Here is a 17,374-nt window from a genome sequence, read left to right on the forward strand (position 1 = left end):
GCTTGAAGCTTGGAAGCAGGAAAGGGAGCCCCACGGAGAGTTCAAAGTAGCTCCCTGCTCCGCAGATGCATTTCTGACATCTGCACTGTTTTCTCTGATTACCAAAGCAATAATACTTTCGTACCTTACAGAACCACAGACAAGGCAGATTGCAAGAGTCACCTACCCAGGTTAAAAAAAAATCTTTTTATTGAAGCTTCATACATATAGAAAATCGTACAAATCATACTTGATGAGTTGTCTCAAAGTGAATGTACCTGGGTAGCCAGCACCCGGATGGTGGAACATGATGTTACCAGAACACTGCAAGTCCCCATCCAGTCATTACCAGTCCCTGCAAGAATCTGTTGATTGAGCCTCCCCGGTGGCGCAGCGGTTGAGCGCTGGGTTGAGAAGCTATCCGCAGCCTCTGCAGCTCCGGTTCGATTCCTGGCTGCTCCCCGGCCACTGGAGGAGGGTCCCACATGGCACGCAGACCTCTCCTGCCGCCCGCTGCTCCCCTCAGCAGTGTATTTCGGTCCTTCTGCCTGCTCTGCTCCCCGCTCTGGCTCTGGTGAATTCTCTCACCCTCCCGCGCTTCTGACTGTACCCAGTGCTTGTATAAATAAATAAATAAATCTTTGAAAAAAAAAAAGAAAGAAAAAAAGAAGAATGTTGATTTATTTCACAGTTGTGTTTGTTTTAAACATTTAAATAAATGGAATTTTTTTTCGCATTATACTTTCTTATGTATTTGTGATAAATAAATGGAATTACACACAGTATTCCCTTTAGTGACTGGTTTCTTTCACTTAGTTGTGTTATGAGACTGAGCCATATTGCCTTTCAGTATTTCAGTGTGAGGATATACCACATTTTACTTACTCACTTTATCATCAAATATTGAGGGGTATTTGCAGCTTGTAGTAATTGTAAATAATGCTAAGATCATTCTTATGCATGTATTTCCATGAACATAAACGCTATACTCATTTCTTTGGTGCTTAAGAGTAGAATTTCCTGGGCCTCCCTGGTGGTGCAAAGGGTTAAGACACAACCTATGAAGCTGTCTGCAGCCTCTGCAGCATGAGTTCAATCCCTGGCCAGCCAGGGAGCTACCCACATGGAACAGCCAACCTCTCCTGTCTTGTCCGCTGCTCCCTTCAGCAGTGTATTTCAGTCAGTCTGTCTGTTCTGTTCCCCATTCTGTCTCTGGTGAATCCTCTCACCCCCCACACCTCTGGCCTGTCCTGCAGTTCTTGTATGCATAAATAAATAAATCTAAAAAAAAAAAAACAAAAAAGAGTAGAATTTCCTGGTTTATAGGGTGTGCCTATGTTCATCTTTGACTGTTACTGCTGCTCAAAGTTTTAAAAGAATATTCAAAGTACACACGAGAATTCATGGGCCTCCCTGGTGGTGCAAGGGGTTGAGTGTCAGCACTATGAAGCTATCTGCAGCCACTGCAGCATGAGTTTGATCCCTGGCCAGGGAGGTGACCCATATAGTGCAGCAGACCTCTCATGTCTAGACTCCTGCTCCCCTCGGCAGTGTATTTCAGTGGATCCACCTGTTCTGCCCCCTACTCTGTCTCTGGTGAACCCTCTCACCACCCCCCACACCTCTGGCCTGCACCCAAGCTCTTGTATGCATAAACAAATAAATCTTTAAAAATAAAAAGAATTCTATGTGGGCTCCTGAGAAATTTTGGAGTGTCACTAACTCACTAAGAGGATGAGGAGGGGGTAGTTCAATGGCATTTGTCCAGTGGATTGTCAGAATCCAACCCACCCAGGATACCATGGCCACATGACCTGCCCAAATTCCACTTTTTCCTGTTATCTCAACAGAGACTCTTCTCTAAACTCAACCTTACCTCTGGGACAGCACTGGATTCCATACTTGCTTACTTGCTCATCTTGGACTGGACTTGAGTTGTTTCTTATATTCATTCATCCATGTAACAAATATTGGTGGGCCTCCCTGGTGGTGCAAGGGGTTAAGCACAACACGGTGAAGCTAACCGCAGCCTCTGCAGCACGAGTTCAAACCCTGGTTTGCCAGGGAGCTAATTCTGCTGCTGCTCCCCTCAGCAGTGTATTTCAGTCAGTCTCTCTGTTCTGCTCCCCACTCTGTCTCTGGTAAACCCTCTCACCCCCCCACATCTCTGGCCTGTACCCCAGTTCTTGTATGCATAAATAAATAAATCTTAAAACAAAACAAAACAAAACAAATATTGGTGCCTACAACTCATTGAATTGGAGCGATGCAAATACCCCTACCCCTGTGGAGTTAATATTCTAGAGATATTCATGGTGATAAAGGCTATGGAGAAAAATAAAGCATTACAAGGACACTAACTAGAGTCGGGTACAGAGGCATGCAAGGTGGTCAGGGAAGGCCTGCAAGGCAGACAAGATCTGGATTATGTTTTATTAAAGATTTATTTATTTATGCATACAAGACCTGGGGTGCAGGCCTAAGGTGTGGGGGTGGCGGTGAGAGGACTCACCAGAGACAGCTGGGAACAGAACACGCAGACTGAAATACACTGCTGAGGGGAGCAGCGGGCGAGTCAGGAGAGGTCTACTGTGCTATGTGGGTAGCTCCCTGGCTGGGGATCAAACTGGTGCTGCAGTGGCTGTGGATAGCTTCATAATGCTGAGACTTAACTCCTTGTGCTCCCCTCTCTGTTTCTGGTGAATCCTCTTACCTCCCACTCCCCCCCCCAACACCTCTGGCCTACACCCCAGCTCTTGTATGCATAAATAAATCATTAAAAAATAAACAAATTTGCAAATGGACTGGCTGCAGAGCATGAGAGGGGAGTCCAAGATGCCTTGTTTCCACCAGGAGTGATGCCTGCACAGCATCCAGCCCTGAGTCCAGGTTCTATAGGTTGAATGGTGGATGCCTTTGCTGGCATCCTGGCAAAATTTATAGGCAGTCAAACTTTCTGTGTGAAAGATCTATTCTCTCTTGTCTCAGGGTTATTGTGATGTAAGTATTAAAACAATCACTGGAGTCATGCTAGCCAATCCAGCTTTGTCATTTACAAACTGTGTACCCTCAGGCAAGTTACATAATCTCTCTGAATCTAAGTTTCCTCCTTTGGAAATCTGGGGCAATAATAGTGTCTCCACCATAGGGTTGCTGGGGATACTGAGATAGTGTACATAAATAGGCTGGCATAGGGCCTAAGTAATACCAAAGCAGGGCTTAGGAAAAAACCTGTGTTAAACCAGTTCCCAATTAAAGCAAACATACAGAAGGCTAGGGAGTAAGGGTTATCTTTATTTGGGTTGCAAAGTATAAATACCAACCAGTTTTGGAAATACAGGTTGTAACAGTTCAGAAATGGCACCAGAAACTTCCAGAAGGGACCATGACAGCATACCTTTGCAGTTTCAGCAAGGTGGGTTTACACAAAAGCCTTCCTCACCTGCAACCTTTTCTATAGCGATTGGTAAGTTATCAGTTACGAAGAGCAGTCACCTCCACTGTCTCCTGTTCATCCTCAGCCTTTTTCTTTGCTAACACCTTCTCTAGACTATGCTCTGCTGCACTGACCCCTGCATGGAGGAGCACCAGAAGAATGGCAGGAGTAAGAGAAATGTCTTGACACAAGGGAAAATGAGTTCCCACTCTGTGGGCCTAGGGCCGTGGGGGGCGGGGAGTGAGGACCAAGGAAAGCTGCAGGCATGGCAACCTCTTCTGAGAATGGGCAGGGAGAGGACACAGGGAAACACCGGTATCTATTACACTTTGACATCAGCACCTTGGGCTTTCAGAACACAAAAGGTAGACAAAATCGCCTAGGCAAGACTGCAGTCCAACTCATAGAGTGGATCTCACAAAGTTAACTCCTACATCCTGACCGTACAGAAGTCCCCCAGTGGCACTCTGATCATGGAAGATCTTCAGAAATGTGGACAGACAATAGGTGACTACAGACGGGTCACAGAGCCCATCTCAGATTTGTGGCAGAGAAGTGCAATGCTGAGCCAGACGGTGGAGGATGTGGGGGCGGGGGGAGGGCCAGGAAAACGCCAAAGTAACAGTCTAGGCACTTGAATTATTATTGTTAGATTGTTAAAAACTAAATAAATTAACATACATAGAATAAAATAAATATATAATTTAAGAGGCATTTTACAAACAAACAAACAAACAAACAAAAAATAGTTGTTATTTTTCCATCTTGGTAAAAGTCCCAAAATTCAGAGTTCTCAGGCTTGTGGTATTTCACAGTTAGCTCATCAAATCCAGAGCCGGGGGGTGGGGTCCAAATAGCAGACCCCTTGGTGGCTACTTGAGTACATGGCTTCTCAGCCTTTGTTACTTCTTCCCAGTCCACAGGTCTTTCCTTCTTTCTCTCCTTCTTTTTTTTCTGTTTCAAAGATCCTGGAGCATATGGAATTTAACTGGCATCTGAATCCAGAGGATAAGAGTTTAAACAAACTTATGGGGTAAGTGGGGCTTGGTGGAGGGGAATCGGAAGGGCATGAAGGTCTCTCATTTTTGCCTTCTTCTGACCCAGATCCGGTTGAACATACTCTGTTTGGCACTTGAAGGCTCTGGTATTTTGGCGAAGCTATTATGAGAGAGACCCGATCTAGATAGCAACTGGGGACGAAGGGAGTCTTCGTGGCTAGCTGTGAAGTCCTTCCCCTCTGCAGAGTCTGCAATTAGCTTGTGTCTTCTCAGAGGTAGCGTTCCCCAGACGATTCCTACAACACAAAAGGAAGGCACTGAAATCCAGCTGTAAGAGGCTCCAGGCCCAGTCTGAAGAAGTGGAACGATCATCTGGGAAGAGTTTGGGAAGGAGCAGGGCTGAGGACAGGAGGAGCTGTCTTCTCAGAAACTTTCTTGGGTCTCTATTAACTTTCCTAAGTGGAGATGAAGCACCATCAACTTATCTGAAAATAATTCTGCCATAGGACCCTGACTCCACAGTAGCCTCCCTGCCAACCCCAGTCAAGAGAACTCAGCACAATGGCGCAGACTCAGGAGAGGAGGTGAAGGCACCGCAGGGCAAAGGATGGACCATTACCTTGAGCACAGGTCTCTCTCAGTGGGAAGTAGTCATGCCCAACTTCACTTTCTCTTCATTCTCCACATCATAACCTCCTCTCCTGTGGTACCTGAGGAAAATGAGTTTTGTGAGTAAGCCCTGCCTACTATGACAAGCTGCAGGCCACAGAGCAGGTCCTTCCAGAGGATGCTGTCATGGTGATTCCCTCTGCTCCTTAGAAAAGTCCAGAGGGCATGGCAGCCCAATAGAACTCTTATCGGAACCCAGCTGCCTCGAGGGAGGCCTGTCTCTACAATTTGTTAAGACCTTTCGCCTCATTTATATAACCCTCACATCTTGTGAAGTAGGAGGAGAGAGATTACAATCACTAAAAGATCATAATCCTTGGAAAGGATTGGCCTTTCTACAGATGAAAAAGGGCATAGAGGGCTTGGCAGGCCTCCCCCTTCTAGAATACAACCTGGATTGGAAACATGGCCTGAAGTCAAGATGCCTCAGGAATGGAAGGATATGGTACTAGTACCTTAATACCAAACCACACACTAATGATGTCAAGGAACAGAGGCGGGAGGAAGAACTGTAAAGAGGTAGCTCCAGGGTGGGCTGCAGGGACTGTTGAGGGAAGCACCACCGGCCATGACTGGGCAGTTTGTCCTGGGCCCTATGCACTAGACTCACATCATGCCAGAGTAGCCAGGCTCCCAAAGAACCTATACCCAGGAAAGTCAGACCCCTAACCCAGGAATTGGGAGGGTTGGAGTGCTCGTGTGACCTCTAGGCAGAACACCCAGGAGAAGGAAGAGAAATGGGAATGATTGGTAGCAGCAGTCTGCAGAGGCCCCCAATACTCACCTAAATATGAGAAGCCCCACGATGACGAGCAGACAGACGGATGACAACACCACAGCCACCACAGCCAGGATGGTCGTGTGGTCATAGGTATACAAGCGATTTTCCACAGGTAGGCTCAGTCCATGACACCTCTCTCCGTGGTAACCTGGGTGGCAGCTGTTTCAAGAAAAAACCAAGAGGAGATGAGGTCTGTGGTTTGGCCTCTCCCCTGACAATGGCCCACGTACATGAGCTGAACCCCAGTACCCACGCCCTCAGTCCATCAGTACCTGACATGATCCCAGCCTTCCTCTATCCTTTGGGAGGAGACTTAAAGCCCCTCTGAGGGCTCTGTGGTCCTCCTTCCTCACTCCATGCCCTCACCTCTCCAATCCCTGTGGTTCTCTGGCCTGAGATTCCTGCTCCAGGCAGGGAAAAAGCGAGGGAGGACTTCAAGGTCTTGGCTAGATATATTCCATGTGTAGATGATGTATTCCATGTGTGTCCAAACCTTCCATTGAAGCCAGTTAGAGGACTAGGCGCAAGAGCTAGTGGGCTGAATGAGGAGATTTAGTATCACTCCCTCTAGGGAGGCCCCTCAACACGGTGACCAGAAATAAACCCAGCCGTCCCCACCAGTGCTTCCAGCATCCAGGCCCTCTCGCCTGCTGCCGGCCTATTAATAGGCCTGTTCCTTTGCCAGGAGTCATTTTTCTCAAGTTCCCTTCATTTAACTCCCAGTTCCCCCTGGGGTGCAGAGCCCAACTTGAGAGCTGCAACACAGCCCCTAGGTCTGAGCGCTGGGCTACCAGGCCTCCTTCATCTCAGGACAAACCAAGATAACATCTTCTCACTCTGCTATCCTGCCAGAGCAAGGAAGAATGTCAGAAACAACCTTTTGGCTCTTCTAACTCAAGAAATAAATCAGATGGCAACACAAAGCATTTCCCGGACACCCTTAGGAAAACTCGGAAGCACTTACAATTGAACGAGCACATGCACGTCCCTTCCTTTATCTGAGGCCCCAGAGACCCTTTGATGTAGGCAGGAGCCCCAAGTTACAGCAAGGCAGAGCTGTTTTCCCCACACAAAGTAGAGACATGGATGCGGGTTGTCTGAGTTCAGTGAGCCGCCCACTCGAACCTGCAACTGCCCACCTAATCAGGGGGTGCAGTGGCGCAGCAGCCTGGGGACTCTAGGCCATGTGATGCTGCAGGAAGACTGGGAACCTGGTGGCCCTCTAGGAAGGAGGTACATCTGGTGCCTCAGAACAAGGAATCCCTTCTTCTGACCGAGAGGAAGTGGACCTGTCTAGAACTGGCAGCAGCCAGGCTGCCCCTGTCTCCTGCCCAGCACCTCCACCTGCCCCAACTCCTCCTGGGCACCTTTGGGAACCAACTCACTGCAAGATAAATGCGGGCCCACTATACACACAGTGGGGCACATGTTTCCTCTCCGAGCCTCTCCACACATCTGCCCCACAGGCCCGGGTGGACACAAACCACCCCTGTCCTACAGGATGTGGAAGAAGTTCTCAAATGTTCCTGAAAAGGTCACTGTATCCAACAGGATATAGTTTATATAACAAGTTACACCTAGCACACTGGACACTATCTTTATGGAGTAGCTCAATTGCAACTCCTAACACTCCAGTAGGGCAGACACTGCCCCGTTTGGCAAATGGAAAGGCTAAGATTAATGGTCAGAGAGATTAAGTGATTTGCCAAAAGTTGCATGACTAGGCAGCAGGAAGGCGAAGACTAGGAACAAGTCTTGATAGACTGCAAATTCATGATTCCACTCTGAACGTCCATGTCCCCCTGGGAAACGCATATCTGATGGGCTGATGGGCCCTGACCTTGCTCTCTACCTACATCAGTAGTAGTAGCAGCAGTAATAGTAATAAAGAATAATAAATAGCAAACACTAAAGACCACAAAGAGCCAAAGTCCCCTCTGCTGACTGCTTTACAAGGATCATTTTATTTCACTTCTAAACATTTTAAAAAGCAAGAGTTACTAGCTTCACTTTTAAGATGATGGGACTGAGGCTTAGCTTCTGTTGGAGAACCTGCTCCAGGTTGCAAAGCCCTGAGCGATGCAGCCAGGATTGAAGCCCGCAGTCTGGGTGACTTCAGATACTGCTCTCCTGGCGGAGGGAAGCTGAATTTGAGTCTGTTTTTCATTTCCAGTCCATCATTCAAACCCCACAGGTAGTTACTCAGATGATAGAAATAAAACTTGGCCTCAGAGTCCTGCAATTCAGTTATATAATCCTTGCACAGCCACCCTGAGTCAAAAGGATAATAATGTAAACATCCTAATATTAGCCCCTCCCCCCCTGCAACTGACTCCGGCTGCCACCGCAAGGAGGGGGACAAGTACATTCCAAGCATCTACTGGGTGGGGGCAATATCGTGTGTCTTGCCCAGAGCCATCAAACTGGGACACGTTTCTCCTATCATGTCTGTGACCCATTTTACAACTTGTCTTACAAGAGAAGCAAGAATCCTCTAGGATCCAGAGAAGTCTTCTAAACGGGTTTCTCCGCCTGGAGCCCAGCAGGTGGAGCCCACCATTTGACAGAACACATACATTCCAGACTTGTCTGCTGCTTTTTCTTTCTTTCTTTTTTCTTTTTTTTTAATATTTATTTTTATTTATTTATGCATACAAGAACTGGTGCGTAAGCCAGAGGTGCAGGAGTAAGAGGATTCACCAGAGACAGAGTGGGGAGCAGAACAGGCAGATCTACTGAAATACACTGCTGAGGGGAGCAGTAGGTGAGACAGGAGAGGTCTGCCAGGCCATGTGGGTCAGCTCCCTGGTGGGGGATGGAATTCATGCTTCAGTGGCTGCCAACAGCTTGATAGTACTGAGACTTAACCCCTGCGCCACCAGAGAGGCCCTCTGCTATTTCTAGCCAGGTGATCTTGAGAAAATTACTTTTATCTTCCCAAGCTCCAGTTTCCTCAAGTGAAACACAGAATATTAAATACCTGCCTCACTAGAATACTCTAAAGATCAAATGACAGAATATATGTAAAAGCACTTAGTAAAAGGCGAAGTCCCACATACATGTGAGTTATTATATAATCAAACTTCAGAAAGTACTGCCCATACCCTGGGGAACGGGGACAGGGTCACCAGAGGCAGACAGAGCCAACGAGAGGGGTTCTCCTCATTCCTCTCGGCATCTGGACAGGGAGGCCAGCCAGAGCCTCCAAACCTGTCTCCATGGGCTCTCAGTTCATCTGCCCCCAGGGTTTCTCCAGCCACAGGAAACTCTGCAGCCAATTTTTGGGTCAGCAGCCAGTCAGGAGCCCTAGGAAACTGGTCTTTAAAGCAACTTTTGGCTGGTGAGACAAAAGGGTTTTCCTGTGGATGGTGGCTGCGGAAAGCTGGTTTAGGAAGTCAGCTAGCCTGCCACGGTGCTGGGACACACCCTGGCTGGCGGTTCCTGGGTCTGGAGGCAAGGAGGAGCCACAAAGGGCCCCAGATATCATGCCCAGATGTCTCATTCTCCCAAAGTGGGAGCCCTGTGACTTCTTGTGGCCTTCTGTCTGGAGTACCGAGGCAAAAGGCAGCCCAACCAGACTAGAATCCCGCTGTGAGTCTGCTAGGAAGCAGGCACAAAGCTTCCAAATTAGATTGCCATGCTCTTAGGCTAGCAAAAGTCTTAAGAGACCTCTAGGATAACAGCTGTTCTCTATAAACTCCAGTTCAAACTCTGTAAGGACAGGGACAGGGAAGAAAGATGCCAACACCCTGGGACATGAAAAGCATCTGGGCCTGGAAGTCAGGCACCTGAGTCCCTGCCCTGCTTCCATCCACTTATTTAGCTGTTGATCTCAGGCGAATCACTTCCTATTCCCTGGCTCTAGTTTCCTCATCTTTAAGCTAAGGGAGCAAAGCCTGCCTGCCCTGGTTACCCAGCAGAAGGCATTTGAAAAGCCCAGTAAGGGGCCACATCTCCTCAAGAATAGCATCTGGCACCAAGTGAGTAGGTGCTCAACACACACCTGCTGGGCACAACTCACATTAAATGTAAACTCTGAGGCTCTGGGGCAAAGCAGAGAAGCGGCATCACCACACCCTGGGGCCAGCCTGCACACCCTAAGGTGTACCTAAGTTCTCTGGACTTAGTGAGTCCATCCCGCCCAGCACTGTGGGGAGCAGCCTTTCAAGGGTTCCCAGCTGAGCACTGGCAGTTCATCCACCAACGCCCTGGACCAGTTTGGCCCGGACAGATTCCTGGCCTCAATCCACCCTGACTCCACTCAGAGTCACTGCTTCTGCCCTGTGCTAATCATGCCATTTTACAAATTTAAGACAAACATTTCCTGCCCTGTCCCAAGACATTCAGAAGGATGATATGAGGACTCTCCCTGCCACTCTTAAGCAACCTCCTCCAATGCCAAGCTCCTGCCAAGGATGTTATAGGAGAGGAGACACAGAGAGGGGTGGGGGGAAGTGACAGGGCTGCCTGTCAACTGCCAAACATGGGGCAGCTATGCCATGTGAACTCAGGCGCGACGAGAGGGCTTTAAAAAGCCCAGGTATCTACACCAACCAGGAGAAGAGATTCCAGGCTGCTAGGCGTCTGCGCACCCAACAGTCTCCTGCCCTATCCAGAGTCTCCCCAGTCACAGAGCCTGCCACCCCACAGGGACCCTGTGCCCAGCGGAAGAGAATGGATGTTTGCAGCCTGACGCGCACTGGCCTCAGGCACACTGGCGACATTATGCCTGCCAGAGAGCATGGCAGTGCCGTCATCCCTGAGAGGTTGCCAAGGCCGCCGTTTGCTGGGCTTGGCCTAGCAGAGCAGCTGGGGAACCCACAGCTCCTCCACCCACACCCCTGCCCAGGGAAAGGGTGGTGCTGCGTGATGGGGGCTGATGCTGGCTGGGTTGAGTTCCATTTCCCATTAATCTTGCACAAAGGAAGTGTTCTCCCACCCCATGGCCAAAGGCCAGTACCCTCCATGTCCCCCCATCTGCTAGGCTTTGCGGGAGTGGGGAAGAAGGGAGGAGGGGCTTCACCCTGTTTCTACAATGACTACTCTCTGTAGGGGACTGTCATGCCTTAGAATCAACCCACATTTGCTCACTTGTGTGCACACAAGCCTGAATGCACACACACCTGCCCAGAGGAATCGAGATGCACCTCACACCTGCTTAAGGGCTCAGGAAGGGAGGTCCCAGGAACTCCACTGCACCCAGGAAGCCCACTCTGCCATGTTCCCTACTGCCTTCTCCCATGCAGAGCAAGGCATGAGGCATGATGTCATCAGCTGTCTGCTCTCCCAGCCACATGCTCATTTCTGGGTGAGAAGGAAATGTCCCCAAGGATGAAAGAGCGTCACAAACCCACGCCACAGGAAATTGCATCCTATGAGGAGGGAGCCCCTTCCGCTAACTAAAAATATTTTCCCTCCTCCCAACTTCCGTGCAGAGGTGGAGAAGAAACTGGGTAGAATTATGAGCTCAAGGAACAGCGACAACGAGGAACAGTCACGTGCTGACCAAGCATGCTGATGAGAGCCCGGGCAAGGGACACTTACACACAGGATGGAGCGCGGAGCTCCTTCACATATTTGCATTCTCCGTGGATGCAGAAGTCCTTGTATTTCCGAAGGCATGGGTCTCTCTTCTTCCCTAGCCCTTTGCCCTTCTTTCTTCTTTTCCCACGCTCCTCTTTGCTTGGTGTGGCCAGAGCTTGTGGCTTGGAGGAGAAAGCAACTGCAGGAGAAAGGCACCCTGTTAAGTCTGACTCCTGGGGAAAAGAATCAAAACAACACAGAGTCTGGAAGGAGAATGAACTCATGGCTCAGTGCCTTCCAAGGTCTAAGGAAGACTGGGCAGCACCCCCAGAGAGCGGGAACGTTCCCTCAGGAGGAAGCGGAGGCTGGGGAGTCCCAAGAGAGGCATTTCACAAACTCAGTGTAAGAGTCTAATTCCAAGAATGCTAACCTCTGTCAAGTACCTGCAGCTGACTGGGCAGTTCTAGCAACCTCATCCCCACCCGCTGTCCATCACCATTCCTTTTCTCTCTCACACCCACGTGGTTCTATTTTGGCCTTCAATCACTCTCATTTCCTGACGCTTCACTCAGTGACCCACTTGCAGGAAGACACTGTCAGAGATAAAAATTGCTTCTGGAGAAGGTATTCGGAGGGTTTTTTTTGGGGGGATGGGGGTTCATAGGGAGGATCCTAAAATAAGAACAGTGCTTTGCATATTTGAAAGTTGCTAAGAGAATAAATCCTGTATGTTCTCATTGCAAGAACAAAGATTTGTTACTATATATGGTAACATATTAATATTAGAGACTTATTGTGATGAACATTTCACAATATGTACAAGTATCCATCATTATGTCACACATCAATTCTAACTAATGTTTAAATCAATTACACCTAAAAAAAAGAAAGCAGTGCCCATATCCAGGTAACTCCCTCTGGGGCACCCATTATACCAAGTTCAGGGACAGGACAGCAAGCAAGTCACCCTTGGTTAAGACTTTGTTTTTTGTTTTGCTTCAAGTAAACCATTACCCTGCGCTGTAGAGGGCCCCTGTGAGCCCTTTACAGCTTGCCACTTCTCTCAAAGGCCCGCTCACATTTATCTCCAAATGTCCTGTTTGGAATTCTTTAGGATGGGGAGTTCAGTGTGTCCCTGAGGTAGAAAGATGGAAAGAAAGAAGCTATCCAGAAGAAAGTGGGACAACCATGACTCTGCCTTTCCATACCTCTAAGGGGGAAAACAACCTTACACCGACATCCAGCTGTGAGTGACCATGGACTATGCTCATCAGCTCTAGGGTCTGATATCAGCTCCCCTACCACTTCTCCCAGAAGAAAAAAGGTGCCCACTGCCCATGGCTGCAGCCATTTGGCTGGCAAAAGGGTGAGCACCATTACAGTAGACTGGAAACCTAGGAGCTTTTAGCTGGAAGTGACGTCAAAGATTACCACGGCTTTCCATTTTCAGATGAAAATCCTGAAGTACCAAAAGGCAGTCGTGAAGTCACGAAGGACTAGAATTAGAACTAAGGCCTCTAGATTCTCTATCAATGGCTCCTTCCCAACCTTCAAAGCTCCTGTAGACAGCCCTCTCCCCTCCCCTGACAAGTCTAGAACACCTGAGATATTGAGCCAGGAATGAGACAATGAATAGGCTCTGAAGTCAGCAGATTTGTGCTCCAATTTCAGCCATGTGATCTTGGGTAGGCTGCTTAATCTCTCTGAACCTTGGGTTTCCCAGCAAAAGTGGATAGCAAGAGATCCTATCTCAGAGGGGTGCTACAATGATTACATGAGCCAGTATAGCATGCCAAGTGCCTAGAACACAGTAGGCACTTACTAACTGGTAGCAGTTATTTATTTTACATGGATTCTGAGACCTAAGAAACTATTCATTCAGCAAAGCAAAGAGAGGCAGGTGCCAATTATCCCATAGTCCCCAGCTTTCTGTGGTGCAGACCCAGCCTCCCCCAGAGCTCAAGAGGAGAGACAGAAGCTCAGAGGGACCTGGTGATCAGAACTGTGGTGAAACTGAGGCAGAAGGGCCCAGTCAATCAGGGGAGAAAGAGTGACAGGGTGTCAGCCAGGCTCCTGCTGGGGAGAGGGAATAGTGAGTCAGGTCTGCAGAGGTATGAAGAGCAGCCGTGTGGGTGGAGAGTGAGTCACAGCCCAACTCTGCCCAGCCTAGGAGGACAAGGCCAGGGGAATCCAGGTTGTTCTGGCCAGGGTGACTTCAGAGGGTCACTGGGAGAGGATGAAGGGTGGAGCCTGGGCTCAGCTCTTCAGCAGACCCTTGCTTTAAACAGAGCAGATGCCGCATCAAAGGGAAGCTCTGGGTGAGGAGGAAGGCTGCCTGAAGAGCAGGCGGGGTTAGAACAGGTAGGTAGCTTTCCAGAGTCATTCCAGGGCTCCAGAACTCAGTCCCTGCTCCACCCTCAAGAATCGCTACGGGTATCTGGGGGCAGGGAAGCAGGCAATGCCTCCCTTCTGGACTCTGCCCTGTGCCTGGACTCAGTGACAGCTACATCTGTAGCTCTTGGAATCTCTCAGATTTAAAGTGATCAGGAAATCCCATCTTTGGGCTAGGGTTTGCAGACACCCAGCATTTTAATTCGCTCCTAAGCACCCAGTACTCACCATTCATAGCCTCCCCCGAGGTGTTTGCTTCACCTAATGAGAACAAGAGCTCCTCACCCCATCTGTTTCTCCAACCTGGAGACAGGTGGATTGGTGGAGACTAAGATGGCACACCTACTATGTTCCTAGCATTTCCACATCTGTTATTTTATACTCCCTATTATACATAATAGGGAGTTAGGACTTGCTCCCATTTTTCACATAGAAGCTGTAAGGAATAGCATCTGAACCATTCCTTGTTCCTATCAACCAGCTCACCTTAGAGGATCCCAGACATCTTCCCTGTCTCAATTCACCCCAAAGTGTCTGAAGGTCCATGTGAAATGCAAGAGCAAGAAGGACAATGGGACCCATACCCCAGGAGAGCGGGACCCTTGACCGGCAGAGTAGATTTCCCTTCAAGTTCTCCAGGAATACCTGCAAACCACAGGTGTGCCCACACTGCATGACCCCCGATTCTCGGATGGACTTATTCTTCAACTGCCCCCAGGGGTCAAGGATAAACAGCCCCGCACGCACCTCTGAAAAGGTCCAGGTCTGCCTCTTTCAAGTCCTGGACATCCCGGCTCCGGCTGCCTCCCAAGGGCAGCAGCTGGTCCGTTGATTCAGTGGGTGAGTCCAGGTTGCTGGTTCCAACCGCCAAGCCTCTCCGAAGCCGCTCCAGGCTCTCCCCGGTCACCAGCGCCGAGAACACTGCGGTGAAGGGCGAGGCTGCATCAGACCTCTCGCCCAGACCCCGGCCGCCACGCACAGAGGCCGGCGCCCGCTCGCCGGAGATCACTGGCCCCACCAAGTGGCCCGCGCCGGGGGCGCTGCCGCAACCTTCCCCCAGTCCCCTCAGCACAGTGTCCCCATCCCCCCGACCTCCGGAGGCGTGGGCTGCCCTGTTACCTGCAGCCAGAAAGAGCTTCAGCACCACCGACGGCAGCAGCTTCATGGTCCCGGACTCGAGGAGGCGAGAAGGCAGCAAGCACTTTGGAGGCGGAGGCCACGGGGCGCTGGCACCGGAGCTGGGGCCGACGGAGCGCAAAAGATTCCGCCGGGCACCGTTCGCGGGCGGCCTCTGGGTGCAAGCCTGGCCGGGACCTGCGCGGAGCTCGCGGCCGCGGGGCGTCTGTCTGCTCGCTCCGCTCCTCCGCCAGCCCCAGCCCTGCGCGCTGGTCAGGCCGGTCAGCCGCGTGCAGCTCGCAGCTCCCGGGATCGACTGAGCGCTCCGCCGCGCGCGGCCGGGAATAAGGCTCCGCGAGGCGCCGAGGCTCCGCCCGCCCGCGCCGCCCCTTCCCCCCCTTCGCCACCCCTCCCCCTCCCGCCCTGGGAAGCCGGCCCCGCTCTCTGCGCCGCCAGCGCAACCCCGGATCCCGCGGGCGCGGCAGGGGAACGCGGCGCGAGTAGGGGGCGGGGCTCACATTTTTTGGGACCGGGCCCGGGCGGGCGCCGCCTGATTGTGGGTAGGGCTGCTAACAGGCAGGTGGCGAGGGCGGTGCTACCTTTCCCTGAAAGCTTGTGGCGCTGCAGCCTAGGGACTGCTGAGCTGAGCTCTGCCCTTGGACACACCTCTTTGCCTCTCCTCTTCCAGGCCTGGTCCCTCAGGCCATCCCTGCAACAAGCCAGGGGTCTCCTCCCACGTCACCGTCTGAGTTTTGGGAGCCTGCTTGTTTGCCTATCAGCATAAGTAATAAATAATCATTAATTCATCTGTCATTTGAAGATTAGATGGGGAGAAAAAGGAACCCTTATATACTGTTGGTGGGAATGTAGACTGGTCCAGCCCCTCTAGAAAACAGCATGGAGGTTTCTCAAAGGATCAAAAATAGATCTACCATATGATCCAGCCATTCCACTCCTAGAAATCTACCCGAAGAATGCAAAAACGCTAATTCAAAGGAATGGATGCACTCCTATGTTCACTGCAGCAGTAGTTACAATAGCCAAGTCCTGTAAACAACCTAAGTGCCAAAGGACAGATGAGTGAATTGAGAACATGCGGTACATACATACAATGGAATACTACTCAGATATGAAAAAGAGATGTGCTCTTGCCATTTGCAACAAGGTGGATGGAACTGGAGGAAATAATGCTAAATGAAATAAGTCAGAAGGAAAAGGACAAATACTGATGTTCTCACTTACGTGTGGAATATAGAGAGCCCAACATGATTTTATTCCTAGGCATCTAGTTCCAGCCAGAAGGCCAGGAGTCATCCTGACTCTCTTTTTTTTTTCAATCTCCGTATCCAGTCCATTACCAAATCCTGTTGCTTTTACTTCCAGATGTCTCAAAGTCATTCATGTCTGTCCATCTTCACCATGTGCCAGGACATGCTGGGAGAGAGCTCTATGGTTTGACATCCAGAGTCCACAAATTGGTCCATCTAGAGCCACTTTCCTGATTGGGTCCATGTGTAGGGGTAAAAACAGGCCTACTATCTATTTACACACAGTCGAGCCCACTGTCCCTCGCCATCGCCATGTTTGCAGGGGTCACTTTGACTCTGTCCTCCTAACTTGTTGCAGCTGACCCTTCCCAGATCTAGGTTTCTAGAGTGCACTGGGATCACATCAGACCTAAGCTAGAATCCTACCTTTGCTCTTTTCTCTGTAATCTTGGACAGGATATTTAATCTCACTGAGACTATTTCCACATCTCTCAAATGGAAATCACATTGACGATGATGATACCTAATTTGCAGAGAGTGTTTTGAAAACTGAACAAGGAAACACATGTAAAGTCATTAGTATGGTGTTAGGCATATTTAAGCTCTTGATAATTGTTACCTATTACCATTATGGGTATTTTTGTTGTTATCACTAAGCATTCTACTTTGACCACTCCATTCCCTTAGCAGCCACCTTTCTCTCCGTTGCCCCCAGGTCTGAGGCTCCATGCTGTAGTTGGATTGGTTTCAGACAGAGCTCACCTGTCACCTATTTGGCGAATTGCCACTGTGGGTTCCTTTGGGTGGACAGTATCCGGCCTAGAGCCTAAGCGGATGGTCACCGCCCAGGCCACACCTTTGTTCTCCCTCAGCAGCTGCCTGATCACCTGTCCCCAAAACAAAGCCACCTTGGGGTCAGGGCTCTCCCTAGGGAAGGGCGGAGGGAAGCACTTCCTGACACACAGCCAAGTCACCCCCCCCACCCTTTGCCAGGTTCACACCCTCTGCTCCTGTCCCGGCCTGCCTCTCTCTTCGCACGCTCTGTCCTTCCGCCTTCTCACCCCCACATCAGCCTCAGTCCCATTCATGGGGCAACTCCAGGCTTTCATCACACCTCAGAACCTCACCCCAGCTAGATTTGTATGTCAGTCAGGTTTATGGGAAAGACCTGGAAAAAGAAAACCAAAGAGCTGACATGGATTTCTCATAGTCA

At 50.0% G+C, this 17,374-nt stretch overlaps 1 protein-coding gene across 1 annotated transcript; it reads right to left on the minus strand.

Moving 5' to 3' along the window:
* Nucleotides 1-5,050: 5,050 nt before the first annotated feature.
* Nucleotides 5,051-14,942, minus strand: HBEGF (heparin binding EGF like growth factor; the record flags this gene model as incomplete). Its single annotated transcript, XM_084252783.1, has 5 exons — nucleotides 5,051-5,123; nucleotides 5,867-6,022; nucleotides 11,408-11,585; nucleotides 14,525-14,698; nucleotides 14,897-14,942. 5 exons carry the CDS (start codon nucleotides 14,940-14,942, stop codon nucleotides 5,051-5,053), a joined length of 627 nt encoding a protein of 208 aa, XP_084108909.1.
* Nucleotides 14,943-17,374: the final 2,432 nt, after the last annotated feature.

This window comes from Talpa europaea (genome assembly GCF_964194135.1).
Source record: "Talpa europaea genome assembly, chromosome: 13".
Lineage (NCBI taxonomy): Eukaryota > Metazoa > Chordata > Mammalia > Eulipotyphla > Talpidae > Talpa > Talpa europaea.